General features: G+C 34.8%; 1 protein-coding gene across 1 annotated transcript in view; it reads right to left on the bottom strand.

Annotated features, from left to right (window-relative positions):
- Window positions 1-22124, bottom strand: part of LOC133190137 (tRNA (guanine-N(7)-)-methyltransferase non-catalytic subunit wdr4-like) — a 52689-nt gene that overhangs the window by 30528 nt on the left and 37 nt on the right. Inside the window, exons 1-3 of the mRNA XM_061325605.1 lie at window positions 22071-22124; window positions 16900-16983; window positions 374-538 (exon numbers count right to left, since the gene is read on the bottom strand). The exon at window positions 22071-22124 is cut by the window's right edge and continues 37 nt beyond it. Coding sequence (XP_061181589.1) covers window positions 374-538; window positions 16900-16983; window positions 22071-22124 — 303 coding nt within the window. The remainder of the gene's footprint in view (window positions 1-373; window positions 539-16899; window positions 16984-22070) is intronic.

Raw genomic sequence — 22124 nt, 5'->3', positions numbered from 1 at the left:
TCATAAATAACCCACCCTATTTATTACCAGGGTGCAAATTGAGTGGTTGTGGGAAAGAGGAAATGGTTAAACACATAATACATTACAGCTTTTACCTTCACTACTTTTGCAGTAGTCATATTTTAATTTCTGTATGAGGGAAAGTTGGTTGAGGCTGAGTAAACAGCATGCCCATTCAACACTCCCTCACTGCCAAACAAGGAGAATTCCCTTTTAACCTAGCAAAACAGACCATTGCCGGCAGTGTGCTTTATTAGCCTAATCTCTGGGCTTCAAGCATTTTTCTCCAGCTCCCTGCCGAGTGAGCGGTGTGACATTGCGTTAATTGCCAGCCGGCAGTTTCACTCTGTCACCTGGCTCTATAAATACGTACCTGTTGCTAACCATTTCCCATTGTTCACTACAGTGGAACAGATAAAGTCTCTTGGCATCATCACAGACTGCAAAATATCTCCAAGAAGGTGAAAATTTACAGGCTAAAATCCGGTTCTGTACGTCTTTACTTGTCAACTCTGCACCAAGTTTTGCTGGAATTTTCCTGGAAATATATTATACATCCACATAAAACTACACAAGACACACACAATATGGACACTCTACTCCATCATGTCAGAAATGCAGAATGAAGGACTGAATATGTGACAATTCATGGAAAAAACTGGCTAGAATTTTATCAATATCATTGACTTCAACTACTAAGCTACAGTATGGATCCTTTCTACCATTTGTCAGGGAAAAACAAGTCAATAATTTCTCTACAAAAATATTGATAGCATGCTTAAGTTTCTGTTGAGATTATACAACCCCCATAGATTTATTGTAAAATTTGTCATTACTAGAGGGTCACCCCTTGGTTAATCTATATGTATCAGCATTACAGCTTCCACCATTGAACCCTTTTTCAATAGCTATTTCTCTCATCATGCTTGCATGTCAACTTTCTCTTTCCTTTTCAGTGTAGTATATTCAGAGTTTACTACAAATAGTAAACTCTCTAATGAATTAATTATTAATCTTTATTTAGAGCAACATTACTTCATCCACATTGAAAGTCATGATCGATTCTTACAGTTCTGCAACTTAATATAAAAATTTGAAAAAAAATTAAAAAGGCATTTGACATGAACAAAGTTTAAATCTGCTTCCAATTATCATTTTAAAATTGAGTATGAAATTTTATGTATATTTTGCTATTCTTTAAAAAAAAAAAAAACCAGTTATTTGAACACAAAATGATAAGATGTACTGTTAAATTGAATCACCATGTTTAGTGTAATAAATATATCATGATAACATCATGAACACGTTTATCTATAACAGTAGCAAAGGATCTCAAAACCAATTTACACCCCTGCACTCATGAAATTTATCTTAAACGACTGATAAAAAAGTGGTATACTGTTAACTGATGTTCAGCTTTTTTGTCAGGGCTTTCCCATCACCTGTAAGCTAATTATAAGTACAAGTAGCCATGATGTAGCTTTTCATAATCTTATCAGCACATCACATAAAACATACAATATCTATGATTTTTAATATCATTAGGCCAACATATGCACTGAAGAAATTTGATGAGGTTGAAGATCCACAACTGAAATTTCTTTTTTAGTGAGAGATTTTAAAAAAAAACATAACTTGTGTTTATAAGCGTGTGGTTATATCCTACATTCAGAAAGTTCATTTTTTAAAATATCCTAGTAATGAAATTGCGGAAGTTCACAGGGACTATTTTATATTTATGACAAAAAAAGTCTTTCATCATATGGTATACTTTAGTTGTAAGCAAAAAAAGCAAAAAAAAAAATAGTATTAGTATGTAAGCCTACTGCAGAATTGGTAGAATAAGTTGATATCTGTTAATGAAAAAAAGAAAAAAATTTTACAAGCACCTGCTGAATTTCATTGTAATTCATCAAACTGAAAGGAAAATTCAAAGATGTAAAACATTAATACACATGACTAAATGTGGCAAGGAATGACTTGAGTTGTCAGTATAACTGTCCCACGTCAGTCAGACCCTGTATTTCTAAATAATTGATTTCTCCTTAGAAGCTGTCACTGTAATATAAAACCACACATTGGTACACCTAGAGTGTTTAAAATTGCATACAGCTTTATGTATAGTACTGACAATGTACACCCATGTGCCACAGCTGGATACTAACAAAAGACTATTTTATACATATAAGAGTGCATGCCTAGCATCAGTTAAACCATTTCAAATTTTTAATCGAAGATTTGGGGATATATAGTATTTGCCCTGTCCATCCTTCTGTCTGTTTATCTGTTTGTCTGCAAAAACTTTAACATTGCCCATAACTTTTGATTGGTTGGAGCTATGACTTTTATATTTCACCTGTGTATTCCTTGTGACAAGACGTTTCTTTGGGTACGATCATATTTGACCTTTTGACCTTGGAGTTTGACCCAGTTTTGCGAAACTTAAACCAACTTTTACCTTGGCCATAAGTTTTGAACAATTGGTGCTAAGGCGTTCATACTTCACATGTGTAATCTTTGTGACAAGACCTTACTTTGAATACCAACAACTTTGACCCTTTGACCAGGACCTAGGAGTTTGACCTACTTGTGAAAACTTCAACTTTGGCCATAACTTTTGAACAATTGGTGCTTGGGCTTTCATACTTCACATGTGTAATGCTTGTGACAGACCTTCTTTTGGATACCAACTTTTTTTACCCTTTGACCTTGACCTAGCAGTTTGACCTTCTTTTGAAAAACTTTAACCTTGACCTTAACTTTTGAATGGTTGGTGCTAGGGCTTTCATACTTCACATCTGTAATCTTTGTGACAATACCTTTTTTTGGATACCAACAACTGTGACCCTTTGACCTTCACCTTGGAGTTTGACCTACATTTGAAAAACTTTACCCTTGGGCATAACTTTTGAATGGTTGGTGCTAGGACTTTCATATTTCACATATATATTTCTTGTGAGAAGGCCTTTCCTTGGGCACCATTAATTTTGACCTTGACCTTGACCTTGATGTTTGACTTACTTTTGAAAAACTTTAACTTTTTCCATATCTATTCAATGGTTGCTGCTAAGTGCTGCTAGGATTTTCATATTTCACATGTATATTCCTAGAGACAAGACCTTACTTTGGGTACCAACCTATTTGATTTGCATTTGAGAAAGTTTAACCTTCACTTTAAGTTGCCATACGGGGGCCTCAGTGTTTCACAAACACATCTTGTTTCCTATTATTTTGTTATCACTTTAAAAAACTAAAATATCTGATGAAAGATCTATAACAGATCCTGATTCCAAATCTGAGTTTTACCTCCGAGATCCTAGCTAGTACACTACTGTACCCTACACTCAGTTTTCTAATATATAAAGAAGATTCATCTAAAAGCCTGACATCCCCCCCTTCTTCAACCCCTCCCCAAAATACCATAGGAGATGTAATCAGCATGTCATAAATGTGACAATTTCAGTTGAGCAGCTAGTTTATAAGTCTGAAATACATGTAAGGACGCATACATATTTTATGATATACATATGAAGAATATACATGTAGGTGATTAGCCTCAATTTAGAGTTATTCTGGGACTATCTGAAACTGGCCTAGTAATAAAGCAGATTACAAACCAAATGCTATCTGAAAATACGACATGAGCTCTCAGATTATAGACTGCCTTTACACAACTCATACGACACTCAGCATGCATCTTTGAGCATAATTATAATTTCTATTCTACTTCAGAGAACATGGTTAGATGGGATTGGCTGGAAATTAAAAGTGACTGGTTTAAATTCTAGTGAGGACGTTTTAGTCTTGCACCATGGACCTAAATGGCTTTCAAAGCTATGAAAGGATATAAATTTAGCTTTCTTTGTATTGATAGTAATACTCTGTATCAAATCCGCATAATCTAGTAATACTTTGTTGATTGCTACACTAACACCTGAAGGCTTATACTGTTATCTGCAACTGCGACATTAAGATCTAAATGCCTTACTGTTAAAATGCGTCAGAGCAGAAATGTTGATGCAGTGTATAGTGGGGTTGTTATTATTGTTGTATATAATCACCATAAATACAAATATATGCAAGAAAGAAATTTCTTGCAAGCAGACAGTCTTGCTTAATTACGCGAAAATAAAGTTCTCACGAATTAAAAGTTATTTACAGTACAAAGAATTTTTAAAAAATATTTTTCCACTAAGTTTAGTTGTCTTTCTTTTATTATTTTTTTTTAAATATTTGGAATAATGGAGTGTTTTAAATAATTTCTTTTGGAGTTATAACAATAACATTAATTGCACCAACTACAATGTTTTTTGTTTTTTTTTTTTTTGAAGGGGGGAGGTTGAGTCAAAGGGCTTAAATGTTGTTTTAGATGTGAATAAATTTGAATATAATTTACATGTCTTTTGCTCAGAAAATAAAGGTAGTTGACAAAATATATTATATGAAACGTCATTAATTAAACCCACTACTGCTTTTGTGCATATTATGAATTGTTTTCCAATAAATTCAGTTATAACACCAAGAAGATGTTCAAAGTCTGTGTGTTCACAAAAATCTCTGAAGGCATCTCTGAAATGTTTTTTTTTTATCACTGAAATAATGGTGCTATGTGATGAAGTAGAGAAAAGAAAGAATAATTTTTAATCAAGAATTTAAAAGTTCTATAAAAGTTTAAGCAGTAATTACAAGTCAAGTTGGTCATACTAATAGTAGGTATACTGAGTTTTCATACACATTCCAGTAGATGAAAGAGGGCAGTGGCAGATTTAAGGGGGCGTCCTGGCGCGCACCCCCCTAAAACTGTCAAAGTTAGTGTAAATCATACCCCTCAAGGCAGCCCCAAGGCCCCCTGCCTACTTTTTGCACCCCCCCCTAACTTCAATTCCTGGATCCGCGCCTGGAGGGGTTCCTTAGGAATTAAAACTAAAGTATTTCATCTAATTCTATAAACTTAAACAATATGTTTATTTTTTATTAAAAAAGAAATCATCAAAATGTGAACAAATAAATATAAAAAGCCATTAGAACATTAATGGAGGGTATCTAGACAGAACCATAGTTTGATTTTTTATTTTCTGGTCTTGTCAGGGGCTGGTCTTGTCCAAATTTTTAAAAAAAGCATATATTTCATATTTTTGTAAATTCCAAATTAATTTACTTAACTTATTCATTATTCAAACTTATTCATTATTCAAATATCTTGAATTACTTTGTTGCATGCATATGAAAACTAAAAATAGCAATGCCTGGTCAAAGAAAATAATATGTTCTAGCCAAGAATTGAGCTTCACAAACAAATTCAAAATTCATTAATGTTAAATGAAGTTATAAATGATACCTGGCTCTTACACAAAGAAGCAATGTTAGTTTGGGGTGGGGTGGGAGCACAAACAATTTCAGGGGAGCACAACCAAACAAAATTTATAGTTGTCTTAAGATCAAGATAAATCTTCAGATATGAGAGTTTTGTGAAACCTTATGGTGCTACCTTATGATAATTTTCCGTCTTAAGACAGATCTTGGTCATAAAATAGTTTTGTGAAATGTTCCCCTGCTAAAAAGTGTTGAAAAATTAAAAATATACATTTCAGGGACTAAAAAGAAATATGAAAGATCAGATAATATGATATATTAACTTGGATGATTGATAACATAGAACAACGTCAGCCTCCTTTAAGCTACATGTCCGCTGCCTAACACAACATCTGGCCGTATCAAGAACTAGTGACTGAGTTTTTTGTGGCAAGCTCAATCTCTCCTTCATCCTTCAATTTATACATGCCATATTGTTTTATAATCTTGGCGATCAAAATGACAAAAATTATCCAATGTACAATGCACAAAAAATTTCATACTGATAACACAATATTCATGGTTGCCACGGCAATGGGCTATTTTATTTACAAAAGGGTATAGTTGGCAGCAATCAACAGATTATGATTTCCGGAATTTTCTGTCGTGGCATGCAAAGGCAATGACGCGCTTACTACAAAAGAAGAACTATAGCACGCATCTTGGTCACCAATTACTACATTGCATGTTGCGAAACTATTCTGAAATAATTCTTAAATTTTGTTGGCTTTTTTTTTTTGCCACCAATTAGCCATTCAAATCTTAGAGTGGAGCAGAGCTTCATTAAGTCTTAGGAATCACTACAGTCTTGCTTCTCTGGGTATGAGATCCGAAGGTCCAGAAAAAAATCAATAAATGTTATTACCAACAACAGGTCTTCAAATTTCATTCTCTGGTTGTGGCTATGAAAAGTCATCATCATTTTTCAGCAAGATATAAGCAATGTAAAGATGTGCATGTAGTTATCTGTGGCAGAATTCTTAATTAATTTTAAATTTAATCAAAATGATCTTAAACTATTTTCATTAAAAAACAAACAAATTCCTGTATTTATTTTAATATCATAAAACACAAAGGTTTTAGTACATTAAATATATTAGGCTTATGACATACTCAAGGCTAGACTTCTAATTCATCAAATTTTTGTGAACAAGACCCAGAGAGAAATCAAATAATGTCCTCCAGTTACCAAAATTTTCTATGAAAGAAACTTCCCTAATGTACTAGGGTATAAAAACCAGTTTTCCTCAAATTTTTACACGTTAAGGCACTTTGAAAACAGTAGGGGTGAAGCAGATGCACTATTTTTTTCCTATACATTTTCTATGTAAAACTTTAATTCCATTTGTGACATCATTCTTGGCTTGCATGGGGCCAAGGTCTGGAAAAATTGAATCTGAACTTCATGGAGTCACTTGAATATAAAAATTATAGTTCTTGAGAAGAAGATTTTAAAAGATATTTTTCTTATACATTTAACATAAAACTTATGATCCCTTTGTGGCTCTAATCCCTGCCTTAAATATCAAAGTGAGAACAAACTTGCCCTGCATGAGGATGCTGTGTAAGTTAGACAAGTCTTTATGTTCATAAGATTTTTAAAATATTTTTCCTTTACATTTCTATGTAATTTAAAACCTTGGACCCCCATTTGTGGCTAAATCATTGCCTTGGATGGAGACTACGATTTGATCAAACTTGAATGCAAATGCTTCCAAATGAATTTTGCAATTTATAGGTTTGTGTTTCCTAAGAAGAATTTTAAATATCTGTCCTACCATTTCCAAGTAAAACCTTGGATCCCCTTTGTGGCCCATCCTTGCCCCAAGGCCATGATTTGAAAACGTGTGGATCTATATTACATGAAGTCTCAATTAAGGCTCTATATACCAGAGGCCATGGTTTGAACAAACTTGAATCTACACTACATAAGAAGCTTCCACACAACTTTTGTCATTTCCACCTCAATCTTAAGTTTTTTAAATGACCCCACACTATTTTCACTATTTCTTAATTATCTCCCCTTGGAAAGATACCTGACCCTTCATTTTAAAAGCTTGAATTCCCATTGCCCAGGGTGCTTTGTGACAAGTTTGGTAAAAATTTGCTCAGTGGTCCTGAAGAAGTAGAAATTGTGGAAACATATAGCAATATGTCACCTGAATGACTCTGGCCATCTAAAGTAATAAAATGGAGAGAGAAGAAAAATTTCTCCCATTACTACTATATGTTTCATCATTCCCATGCAGTGATTCTTTTTTCGGTTCTCTAACATGTTAGAAAACACCTAGGGCAATTCTGATTGGCTGCCTACACCTAGAATGATTCTAATTGGCTGCTTTTCCAGGGACTTCATCTCAAAGTTCATGCCTATGATGGCACAAAATGCAGGTACAGACTGTATGATTTTAAACATCTACAATTTTTTATTCTTTGAACTTTTCCCTTTGGTTTTTATTTCAACAGATTACTGAAGTATTTTACCAGGGACGTATTTGTATACTTATACTAATGGGATAGACAACTTTTTCAGTGCCATGTTTTTTTTTTCACCAAAAAAAAATGCACAAGTCCATGTTTGAATAATGGGAGTAACAGGTCCCATAACCAGTGCTCGTTAGTAGCCATGCAGTTTTCTAAAACTCGATCCTTAATTTTTTTTAAATTTTGAAGAGACACTTTGCAAGCCTTGTGTCTCTTGAAAATTACAAAAATTAGGGATTGAGAATTTTCTCAAAAACAGTTACTAACTCACACTTGTAATGGAACCTATATTTCCTGTTAACTGACTAATTATTTATATTAACACAGTATCTGTTACTAACTCACACTGGTAATGGAACCTATATTTCCTGACTAATTATTTATATTAGCACAGTATACTTTAATGGTTTGTCTGTTTTTAACTCTTCTATAGAATAATTTTCTGCATTTTCATTATTAAATATGATTCGATACTGTTACTATTTGGTTGAGATTCTGACACATAAGCTTTAATAAAGTTTTCATAAGAAAGAATTTAGTTTGTATAATGCTTGGTACAGTTAAAAGTGTAGGATTTCCAATTATGACATGATTTAGAGTACTTTTAAAGCATTATTTTTGTACCCTTCACATATCAACCAATCTATAGATTCACATCATTAACATTTTTTTTTGAAAATTTTAAAAATAATTTTTTTAAGATGAAGATAAACCAAATTTATTCATTAAAATCTGCACACACAATGCACTGAATTCATGAGAAAAACATAAGATATATTAATTTTTCATATTAAAATTATCTGTGGCCTCTATACATCAGACATTTTTTCAACTAGTGGTGACACCATGCTATTTGTCAACAGTTGTCAACTCAGTGATAATCTCATCTTAAAGATTAATGGATATTTCCCAGAAAACTGGATGTAAAATTTGTGTATTTAACAATTATAGAACAGACTGATGTTAAATGGTTTTTGAAATATTCATGTTTATTGCATTACATCTTGGGGTGCAGTAATTACAGATGTTGAAATATTGAGTGGTATGACAATTAAACTACCAAAGCTTCTCCTGATAAAACATCATATAAATGTAGTTCACAAACATTCTAAGGATTATTATACTTACAAAGGCTTTGTGGGGGTACTATAAAGAATCAATTTCTTGTACTTTAAATTACATCAAATTTTGAAGCTTGTTTATCTTTGTGGTTTGTGGACAACAGATGTAGAATGCAGAAGGTATAGCCTGAAATCTCATTCACACACCAAAAGAGGATTTTTTTTTTCAAAATAGCATACATGGAAATATGGGAAGTTTAAAATTAAAAATTATCTAATTTCAATTTTACTGCCAACCTGATACAAACCAGAAGCTGTGATGAGACTGTAGCTCTACTGGTTTTTCCTTAATTAACAAAGGTAGTACTCAGACTTGAAACTTTAGCAACAGTAATGAATAAAAAAAATAATGATATCCTTGGTTTAATCTCTTTCTGAGTCATTGAAGTAAAACTGCAATGGGTCAAAAACTTCATGAGGACAATTTCACAACAATTTCTATTTTTAGTGACCAGGCAACACAGTTCAAAATCCAAGGTCAAGGACAGCTAGATGGACAGACAGATGGATGGATGACAGACACCTTACTATCACATAAGCTCTTCTGATCTCTGACCAGTAGAGCTAGATGGACAGACAGATGGATGGATGACAGACACCTTACTATCACATAAGCTCTTCTGATCTCTGACCAGTAGAGCTAGATGGACAGACAGATGGATGGATGACAGACACCTTACTATCACATAAGCTCCTCTGATCTCTGACCAGTAGAGCTAGATGGACAGACAGATGGATGGATGACAGACACCTTACTATCACATAAGCTCCTCTGATCTCTGACCAGTAGAGCTAGATGGACAGACAGATGGATGGATGACAGACACCTTACTATCACATAAGCTCTTCTGATCTCTGACCAGTAGAGCTAGATGGACAGACAGATGGATGGATGACAGACACCTTACTATCACATAAGCTCTTCTGATCTCTGACCAGTAGAGCTAGATGGACAGACAGATGGATGGATGACAGACACCTTACTATCACATAAGCTCTTCTGATCTCTGACCAGTAGAGCTAGATGGACAGACAGATGGATGGATGATAGACACCTTACTATCACATAAGCTCCTCTGATCTCTGACCAGTAGAGCTAGATGGACAGACAGATGGATGGATGATAGACACCTTACTATCACATAAGCTCCTCTGATCTCTGACCAGTAGAGCTAGATGGACAGACAGATGGATGGATGATAGACACCTTACTATCACATAAGCTCCTCTGATCTCTGACCAGTAGAGCTAGATGGACAGACAGATGGATGGATGACAGACACCTTACTATCACATAAGCTCTTCTGATCTCTGACCAGTAGAGCTAGATGGACAGACAGATGGATGGATGACAGACACCTTACTATCACATAAGCTCTTCTGATCTCTGACCAGTAGAGCTAGATGGACAGACAGATGGATGGATGACAGACACCTTACTATCACATAAGCTCCTCTGATCTCTGACCAGTAGAGCTAGATGGACAGACAGATGGATGGATGATAGACACCTTACTATCACATAAGCTCCTCTGATCTCTGACCAGTAGAGCTAGATGGACAGACAGATGGATGGATGACAGACACCTTACTATCACATAAGCTCCTCTGATCTCTGACCAGTAGAGCTAGATGGACAGACAGATGGATGGATGATAGACACCTTACTATCACATAAGCTCCTCTGATCTCTGACCAGTAGAGCTAGATGGACAGACAGATGGATGGATGACAGACACCTTACTATCACATAAGCTCTTCTGATCTCTGACCAGTAGAGCTAGATGGACAGACAGATGGATGGATGACAGACACCTTACTATCACATAAGCTCCTCTGATCTCTGACCAGTAGAGCTAGATGGACAGACAGATGGATGGATGACAGACACCTTACTATCACATAAGCTCTTCTGATCTCTGACCAGTAGAGCTAGATGGACAGACAGATGGATGGATGACAGACACCTTACTATCACATAAGCTCTTCTGATCTCTGACCAGTAGAGCTAGATGGACAGACAGATGGATGGATGACAGACACCTTACTATCACATAAGCTCTTCTGATCTCTGACCAGTAGAGCTAGATGGACAGACAGATGGATGGATGACAGACACCTTACTATCACATAAGCTCTTCTGATCTCTGACCAGTAGAGCTAGATGGACAGACAGATGGATGGATGACAGACACCTTACTATCACATAAGCTCTTCTGATCTCTGACCAGTAGAGCTAGATGGACAGACAGATGGATGGATGACAGACACCTTACTATCACATAAGCTCTTCTGATCTCTGACCAGTAGAGCTAGATGGACAGACAGATGGATGGATGACAGACACCTTACTATCACATAAGCTCTTCTGATCTCTGACCAGTAGAGCTAGATGGACAGACAGATGGATGGATGACAGACACCTTACTATCACATAAGCTCCTCTGATCTCTGACCAGTAGAGTAAAAGTAACATCTTTTTAATTGCTAAATGACGCAAGCTTGGTTAAGCAATATATATTTTTTTTTTCTGCATGATAAAACACCACTGGCAATAGCATTTTTGAATTCCTTCTCCAATCTGTGTAAACATATTTTACAGGGCCCAATCTTTGTAGATTATCTTTCTTATGATTCCTTCTAAAGATTATTATTTGACAATGATTGCACAGTGGACGATTCACTTGATTTCTCAATTAAACATAATTAAACATAATTGCCTTAACTTTCCTTTCATAACTATTAGAACTAGGAATGAGAATGAGTTTTCGATTAGTTGAATCATAGTGATCAATGAACAAATCCTATGAAATTCTTACTCAATAAGTTAAAATAATTTACAAGAGGCCCATGGACTACAACGCTCACCTGAGTAACTAATGACCCTTCTTTTTCTTCATCAGCAGATTCTTTTTCCTATATATTCCTATGTAAAACTTGGATGTCCATTTGCAACTCCACCCTACCCCAAGGTTCATGAGATGAACAAATCTGAATCTACACTACCTGAGGAAGCTTCCAAATAAATATGACTGATCATGGCTTTACTGTTCTTAAGGAGATTTTTACAGAATTTTCCTATATACCCTATGTAAAACTTTGATTGCCAATTGTGGCTCCATCCTATCCCCAGGGGTAAAGATTTGAATAAACTTGAATCTGCACTACCTGAGGATGTTTCCACATATATACAACTGATCATGGCTTTGCTGTTCTTGAGTAGAAGTTTTGTTTTTTTTTTTAAATTATTCTATGTACTCCTATGTAAAACATTGATTGCCCATTATGCACCCTACACCTGGGGGTCATTATTTTAACAAACTTGAATCTACACTACATAAAGTGCTTCCAAATAAATATGACCAATCATGGCTTTGCAGTTCTTGTGAAGGTTTTTCTTATATATATCCATGTAAAACTTTGATCTCCCATTGTAGCCCTACCCTACTCCAGGGGGTCATGATTTGAACAAACTTAAATTTTCACTACCTGAAGATGCTTATATATAAATATGATCTGTCATGGCTTTGCTGTTCTAGGAAAGAAGATTTTGAAAGATTTTCCATTTGTGTTCCTTTGAAAAATTCTGATTGCCATTGTGGCCCCACCTTACCCCCAGGGGTCATGATTTAGACAAAATTGAATCTATACTACCTGAGGATATCTTCAAATGGATAAGACTAATAATGACTTTGCTGTTCCTGGGAAAAGGGTTTTTCCTATGTTCATATGTATTAAGATAGATAGAAAGATGTATATAGATGTACATATGTATTTGTATGTAAAATTTTGATCACTCATAGTGGCCTCACCCTTCCCCCAGGGGTCATGATTTGAACAAACCTGAATATACACTAGCTGTGGATGCTTTCATATAAATATGACTGATCACGGCTTTGCTGTTTTTTAAGAGCCCACCATTTTAATCTATATTATGTCTGGAATATTTCATATAAGTTTCATCTTTTCTGCCCCAGTGGTTCTTGAGAAGAAGATTTTTAAATGACCTCACCCAATTTTTACATTTCCTTAATTATCTCCCCTTATAAGAGTGTGGCCTTTCATTTGAACAAACTTGGATCCTCTTTACCCAAGGATACTCTGTGCCAAGTTTGGTTTAAATTTTCCCAGTGGTTCTGGAAAAGGAGATGAAATTGTAAAAAGTTTACAATGACAACAACGCCAATGACAACAAAAGACAACAGACAAATTTTGATCAGAAAAGCTCACTTGAGCCTTTGGCTCAGGTGAGCTAAAAATCCAAGTATATACCATATAAAGTATGATGAGCATAAAGGTTCTTAATCAAACTAACCTGTTTTTTAATTAGCATAGCAAAATAAATTTCTTGCACCAAAAAACAGACATAAAGATTACGAACAGTAACTGACATTTCTGGTTTGAATAATTAACAGATAAAATGAAATATTTTACTGATTCCTTAAATAGCATTTTAAAGAGTCCATTTGACAAGATAACAAACAAAAAAATATGAAAATGCTTGTCAATTTTTGCCCCCCCCCCAAAAAAAAGGATGTAACACCCCCTTCCCACCACCACCACCAAAGGATGTACTACAACAGTCATGTTTTTATCTCATTCAAAACTTACTTTTCAAAAGCCATAGCCCAACTTTTATTAGTTACAGGTAAAGAAAAACATAGACTTCATTTTTCTGTAAAAAAAGTAAATGTGTGCATGTCTATTGTCTGATGAATTTCAGATAAATATTAAAGCAGTGATGGAAACATATTGCGAGGAGGCAGACTTTAATTGTTGTGTATTTAGTGGGAGATAAAAGAGAAAATAAAACATGCTAGCTCAGAGTGAAAAAGAAATCCTGGAATTACATGATTAGTAAATAGAGCAATATGTTGAATCAAGCAACTCTATTTTTTTCTTAGGCCAAGACAAACACTTGGGTAATATTGGAGTTTAATTTTTGTGCTGTATATCTCGGGGGTTAAGTCCACATTGATGGAGACATCTGTAACTGTTTGCTTTGGATAAGGCTGCGGGAGTTTCATGACTAAATTTGTAAAATATGTGGTTTCCACGGAAACATGCTGATTATTGGAAATATTTGTACCAAACAAATTTTCACCCACTTTTGCAATTTGTCTGTGTATAGTTAATCAAAAGTGAGTACACTGTAATAGCAAAACTACCACCAATAGCCAAAATTGATTCATAATTTTTATAAATCTTCCTATCTAGCGGACATTTCATAATTCTATTATAAGTGATAAACAAGAGGCCCCTGGGCCACAATGCTCACCTGAGTCACTTTGGCCCTGCTGTTCTTCATCAGATTTTTCCGCTTTATCATGTTTATATAGTGTATCATGTCATGTGTATTCCTATGCAAAATTTTGTGCTATATACAGGGGCCATGATTTGAATGAAATTAAATCTACACTACCAGAGGATGCTTCTATATGACTAAACATGGCTTTGCTGTTCTTGAGAGGAAAAGGTTATTTAAAAAAAATCTTTTCCTAAAAATTCTTTTGTAAAACTATGACGATCTAGTGTGACCTCACCCTACCCGTGGAGTTCAAGATTTCAATGAATTTGAATCTACTGGTACATCACCTGAGGATGCTTCCACATTGAAAAAAGGATTCATCATGGCTTTGCTATTCTTGAGAGTTTTAAAGACTTTTCCTATAAAATCTAATGTACAACTTTGATTGCGTATGGTGGCCCCAAGTTGCTTCTATATGAATATGACCAATCATGGCTTTGCTGTGCTTGAGATGACTTTAAAACGTTTTTATGCCTCCCTATCGAAGATTAGGGGGTATATAGTTTTTGCCCTGTCCGTCCGTCTGTCTGTCTGTTTATCTGTTTGTCCACAAAAACTTTAACATTGCCCATAACTTTTGATTGGTTAGAGCTATGGCTTTAATATTTCACATGTGTATTCCTTGTGACAAGACATTTCTTTGGGTACCATCATATTTGACCTTTTCACCTTGACCTTGGAGTTTGACCCAGTTTTACAAAATTTTACCCAACTTTAACCTTGGCCATAACTTTTGAACAGTTGGTGCTAGGGCTTTCATACTTCACATGTAATCCTTGTGACAAGAACTTCCTTTGGATACCAACAACTTTGATCCTTTGACCTTGACCTAGGAGTTTGACCTACTTTTGAAAAACTTTAACCTTGGCCATAATTTTTGAACAGTTGGTGCTAGGGCTTTCATATTTCACATGTGTATTTCTTGTGAGAAGGCCTTTCCTTGGGCACCATTAATTTTGACCATTTGACCTTGACCTTGATGTTTGACTTACCTTTGAAAATTTTTAACCTTTTCCATATCTTTTAAATGGTTGCTGCTAGGGCTTTCATATTTCACAGGTATATTCCTTGGGACAAGACCTTACTTTGGGTACCAACATATTTGATTTGCATTTTAAAAAGTTTAACCTTCGCTATAAGTTGCCATACGGGGGGCATCAGTGTTTCACAAACACATCTTGTTTCATATATATTCCTATATCAAACTTGTGAACCCCTATTGTAGCCCCACACTACCCCCAGGAACCATGATCTGAACAATTTATAATCTACACTACCTCAGGAAGTTTTCATGTAAGTTTCATCTTTTCTGGCCCAGTGGTTCTTCAGAGGAAGATTTTAAAGATTTTTTCCTATATTTTTCAATGAAATACTTTGATACCCTATTGTGGCCCCACCCTACCCAGAGGGACCATGATTTAAACAATCTACACTACCACAGGAAGCTTCCACATAACTTTCAACATTTCTGGCCTAGTGGTTCTTGAGAAGATTTTTCCTATATATTTCAATATAAAAATCTGATTCCCTATTGTGGCCTCATCCTACCCTCTGGGGCATGATTTGAACAATTTACAATCTACACTACCTCAGGAAGCTTCCACATAACTTTTGCCTTTTCTGGCCCAGTGGTTCTTGAGACGAAGATTTTTAAAGATTATATATATATATATATATATATATATATATATATATATATATATATATATATATATATATATATATATATATATATATTTATATTTATATATTTCTATGTAAAACTTTGATTCCCTATTGTGGCTCCATCCTACCCCCAGGGGTCATGATTTGAACAATTTAGAATCTACACTAATTTAGGAAGCTTTCTCTTAAGTTTCATATTTTCTGGCAATGGTTCTTGAGATTTTTTAATGACCCCGCCCTTTTTTGCCTTTTTCTTGATTATCTCCCCTTAGAAGTAGGCTTGGCCCTTCATTCAAACAATTTAGAATCCCTTTTACTAAAAATGCTTAGTACATTCAGCTCTGGGGAGGTAAACAGGTCTAATAAGCAAAATTATAAAGATATATATGTTCACCATAGGTGGACTGTCAACAATTGTGAAATAAAATTCAGACAGCAATTACTTTCATGCATCAGAAAGTATCTTTACTTTCATCCATCAGAAAGTATTTGAGTCAAAATGATCCCCCCTAAACAGAGACAGGTTTCCTTGCTGGGGATTGAACCACTGACCTCTGATACAATAGTCCAAGTGTTAAACCCACTAGTCAGTGAGGAAACATCCAACATTGTCGTCGCCCGCGTGGCGCTGTGGTTAGAGTGTCTGCTCTAGAGTCGCGAAGTAAGGAGTTGATCCTTACGTCGCGGGTTCAAACCCCACTGTGGGACGTGGAGACCGGTCCTTTGGATGAGACCGTATAAACCGAGGTCCTGTGTCGCAGTAGGTGCTGGCACGAAAAAGACCCCTCACTGCTCAATGGCCGTAAGTGCCGAGCATAGGACAAAATTTGCAGCTCTCCAACGGCAAGTGGTGGCATCTCCATATGAGTGAAAAATTCTCAAGAGGGACGTTAAACAACATACAATCAATCCAACATTGTCCTATTCTGAAGTGTGTTTGCCCTAAATAGATTGTATTGATAAGCTTACCCCTTGTCCCCCTCTTTTTTTTCTTCTTTTAGCAGTATCCTCTTCTCTTCAATATCAATGTTTTGTCTGTTAATGGTTCCATTTCTTCAATGAAAATAACAAAAAAATGTGTTCATAACAATAGTAGTGGCATAGCATCCAGCATTATTGCTAAAATATACTGTATGTGTACTTAAAAAAGCAGGCTTCATATTTTAGCGGCTTTGGCGCAGACAGTGATGCACTAATTCATGAATACCGCTAAGAAATCATTTATAAATACAATGTACGGCATGGACATGTGTGGCGCTAATTCATGATTACGCCAACAACTCCATACCCAGTGATTGCGCTTAATTTTGAATACACCAATTTATGTACACGTACAAGTATGATGGATCTTTTAATAGATATTTTCTTTGAGAACCTACACTGGCCATTTGTGCAAGCTGTACTTTTTGAGAGAATACTTTAAGTATCTAAAATTTTCACAGTTCCATAGCTAGGACAGGAAACTAAGCAATGCATTAAATTAAGCAAAGATGAAGTCACTCCAGAAAGGATCACAATGGAAATCTCTGTCATATACAAAATCTAACTTTTGACAAGCCAGACTTTAGAAAAGTTATGTGTATTATGGTGCAACCGTGCTAGAGGTTCATGGCGAGATACTTTTGACTTGGCACTGCGTAACTCTGTCGGAAACCAGCTCGTTAGAAAATGATCTTTGGATGTAAGAGTCTGAGGTATATAAGGAGCGTATGGACATTAACTGAGGCTCTTACTTGTAGGAATAGGGGTGAGCTCAGTTAAATTTATTACTGGATACCATCATAAATCTTTACATAGCTTTACACTTTCAATTTTGAAATTTACTTCTGGATACCATTAAAAACCTTTACACAGCTTTACGCTTTTAACTTTGATCCACCCCTTCAAGCCGCAAGTCTCAAATGTGATGTCACTCGAAATTGTTTGTTAGTTGTACTTCCACAATAGAGTGTAAATATAGTCAAACCTCATTATCTCAAACTTGATGGGACCAAATTTTTTTAGATATCCGAGAATTCAAGATATCGAGGGTAAAAGCAGTTGGGACTCTCAAATCACTTTGACATACCCATGGTATTCTCCATATCAGTGTTAGAGAGAATAAAGTTCAACTGTAGTGAAATTTTTTAACGAAAAACAATGTAAAGTAGATGCAATATTATTTCTTTTTAAGCTCTCTGTAAAAACTAAATCTTCATGATTATTGCTGTACTGCTATGCCATTCATTATGATTTTATCGAATTGTGGTAGTGAAAGAATTCTGGTAAGATTTTACACAAAAATTTTAACAAATGTACAGATTTTAGTTTGAATTTCCCCTGTTCTTATACATTAGTCAACAGAGCTCACTGCACTTGCTAAAACACACTTTATATCATTTGCTTGAGAAAAGGTTGGGAACCTAAATATCTAATATGTTGCATTAAAGTCTCAGAATATTTTCCCTGTCCCAGTTGTGTTTCATCACAAAAATACATAATCATTATTTTAAAAACAAGAGGCCCATGGACCACAACGCTCACCTGAGTAACTTGGCCTTGCTGTTCTTCACCAGATTTCCCCCCTTGTAATACCTTTTGTTGCCTACCCCGGGGGATCATGATATGAACAATTTAGATTATACACTACCCCAGGATACTTTCACATAAGTTTCAGCTTTTCTGGCCCAGTGGTTCTTGAGAAGAAGATTTTTAAAGACTTTTCCTATATATTACTATGTAAAAATTGGATTCCCCATCATGGCCCCACCTTACCCCGGGGGTCATGATTTGAACAATTTAGAATCTACACTACCCCAGGATGCTTCCACATAAGTTTCAGCTTTTCTGGCCCAGTGGTTCTTGAGAGAAGAAATTTTTTTAATGACCCCACCCTATTTTTGTCTTTTCTTGATTATCTCCCCTTGAAAGGGGGGTTGGCCCTTCATTTTAACAATTTAAACTCCACATTACCAAAGGATGCTTTGTACCAACTTTGGTTAAAATTGGTGCAGTGGTTCTTGAGAAGAAGTTGAAAATGTGAAAAGTTTACAGACGGACGGACAGACAGACAGACGGACGACAGACAACAGGTGATCAGAAAAGCTCACTTGAGCTTTCAGCTCAGGTGAGCTAAAAAGATAGGACAGAGGAATCTAACAAGATGATGAACATTTTCCTGACAACCTAAAGAGCTCAAAATGAATCTATGACAGTCTAGAAGAGGCCCATGGGCCACAATGCTCACCTGAGTCACCTAGAGCCAGCTATTTTTCAGAAAAAGATTTTTTTAAAAATCTATTCGCATAAAAAAAATTGACCCAAAATTATGGCCCCAACCTATCCTCAAGAGGTTATGATATAACCAAATTTGAATCCACACATTGGGATGTGTCATGCTGCATGATTTATTGAATATTTTATTGTGATAGCTGTAGTAGAAATACTTAAGCAATGTTTTTAAAATGTGAATTTTGTAATGAATTGTATAGTAAAAATTAACAGTTTAGGAATACTTTGGACCCTTCTACTTTGGTCTCTCACAAGTTAATAATTATATCTGTGAACCATAAAAACATAAATATTTCTACTAAAATATGATACAAATCATGCACCATTGCCTAGCTATAAAGCTGAATCAGATATTATTATTTTTTTCTTCAGGGGATGAAGGACACATGGTCACATGACTCTGTTAAACTATGTCATAGTCTCCATTTATATAAGTTCAAAACCTGTAAAGCATAGTTCCTGTGCATTTCTTTGACAATTTTTTTCTTTAATTACCATCTTAAATTAAAAAAGAAATAAAAAGTTTTAACATTCTTGCAAACATTAAAAATTTCTGAAAAAGATTGATCCACTCCTCTGTTTCTCTAAACTGCGCATCCAGCAAGGGAGTGACGTCATACACGATCTGTTAGTACAGCAAGATCATACTCGGTAAATGCAGGCACGGTATTATTACGTAAAAACAGGTCATAATCAGTATGTGATGAAATATTTTGAGAAACGGGGAACACAAAAATTATTTTTGTATGGCTGATGACGGAAATCTTATGTAGGTATATCTTATTTTGCTTATTTAGCTTACGTGTGACGTCATAGTTGCTTTTTCCCTTACTTGAGAAATGTAAACATGACAAGTTTTTGTCGTGCTTATGTCTTCTTTAACGATGTCCTGTGCAATATTGAGGTCAGCTTCACCATTCGAAATTTTTACAGTTAATCAATAATATGAAGGACTTGCATTTCAACGTAAATTTAAAAATATTGAATGATAGAATTTTTTGTAAATTACGTCTTTTGTTGTTTAAGTGGTCTTAAAACGTAAGTAATTTTCCCTATCCAGATGCAGTGTGATAGAAGAAACTTGCTTTTTCGAATTTAAAACCCTATTCATACTCTGAAATATTTTAAAAGATACATGTCCATTTGCATATTTTTTATATATGCTTAAAAAATCCCATTATGGATAGAGAAATGAGCCCAGAAATATGGAGAATTAAAACTCCACTTAGATACTGTAGGGCATAGTATTTGTCAATCAATATCTCTAAAATAAGGTTAGAAACCTAATGATATAACTGCTTTTAGATATGTGGGACATACTTAGCTAGAAATACACAAAATATGAAAAAAATTGAATGACAAGTATTTTTTCAGCTCAAGGTCCTTCTTCCCCTTAAGTATTACAGTTTTTAACATTCATTGGGATCTTGATGTAAGGACTTTGTTTGAGCTTCATCTTATAAATTCCTGTTAATAAAATACCATATTCAACAACGAATTGATTTTTAAATTAAGAGATTGAATTAAATTTTTAAGAATTCAAGAGGACATGAATTACGATGCTTCACGTCGGCATATTTTATGAAGCATTGTTAGCGCTTCATGATAAATATGCAGGCGTGAAGTGTTGTAGTTCATGTACCTCATGAATTCTCAAAAATTAAATTCATATCTTATATTTACATTATTTTTCTGATGATTTGCCACATATTTTTGTCATTCAACGATCATTTTTGAAAGAAAAAAAAGTTTGCACTAATTTTTGACATCAATCACATCACAATAGAAATATTCAGGTCCAGTCCAAAGACTATTTCCACATACGTAGCTATTAATAGCTACCTAGGTATTTAAAGCTACTTGAAGTAGCTACTTCTACCTACTTTTACCTGTCTTTGAAAATATAATTAAATAATAATTATGGCGCATCTTTAGAACAGGTCAAACTTGTTGTTTATCATCTTGTGCACTTGCATGGAAAAAATCGGGGTGTTAATTTGACAACTTTTTTGAGGGTAGAGATTGGAGAGAAAATGCATTAAAAATCACCCCAAAACATTTCATATAAGAAATCTTGAAGATTAGTTTTAAATACCTAAGTAGCTATAAGTAGCTACGTACTTAGAAATAGTCTTTGGACTGGACCTGATATTCTTACTCATCCCACAGTAGTTCATGAGAACATGAACTTTTTCTAATATGAAAAGAACTTAAGGAAAAATATTTGGAAATATAAATATTCCACAATAAATACTAGAAATAAAAATGACATTTTTCATCATAAATCATCAATGAATTCTGCTTATCTTGTGAGAAATTCATCAGGTTGGGACCAATCGCCTAAATGGGATATAATAGCCCGTTTGGGATATAATATCCAAAATGGGATATAAATTTACAGTGCAAAAAATGAAAATTTTTATTTTGGCTATAAATATCATAAATCCGCATCAGATTTTTTAAAAAGGAATAACTTTTGGCATACAAGTTTTTCTGCAACCCTACAGTTTGTTAGATTGATCCCCAAGAAGTTTAGGAACTTCCGAGGGATCAATCTCATAAACAGTGGGCATCCAGAAAAACTTGTAAACCAAAAGTTATTCCTTTATAAGTATGTTGATGCGGATTTATGATATTTATAGCCAAAATAAAAAATTTTCATCTTTTGCACTGTAAATTTATATCCCATTTGGGATATTATATCCCAAACGGGCTATTATATCCCATTTGGGCGATTGGTCCCAACCTGTTCATAATGATAATTTTTGTGAAATAAGTTGTAAAGGATTATGCAGTAAAAATTAAAAGTGTAGAATTGCTTTTGGCCGTTGAGTGTATGTAAGGTTACGATATACATGACTTAACTATACCGTAAAGTTATGACAGCGAGAGTAGTTCCACTAACACAAACTACACCACTCTCG

The sequence above is a fragment of the Saccostrea echinata genome, unplaced genomic scaffold, assembly GCF_033153115.1.
Source record: "Saccostrea echinata isolate AGI-Se365-2 ecotype Australia unplaced genomic scaffold, CSIRO_AGI_Sech_v1 ptg000020l, whole genome shotgun sequence".
Taxonomy (NCBI): Eukaryota; Metazoa; Mollusca; class Bivalvia; order Ostreida; family Ostreidae; genus Saccostrea; species Saccostrea echinata.
Note: the sequence above shows the minus strand (reverse complement) of the source record. Positions and strands in the feature narration are given on the sequence as shown.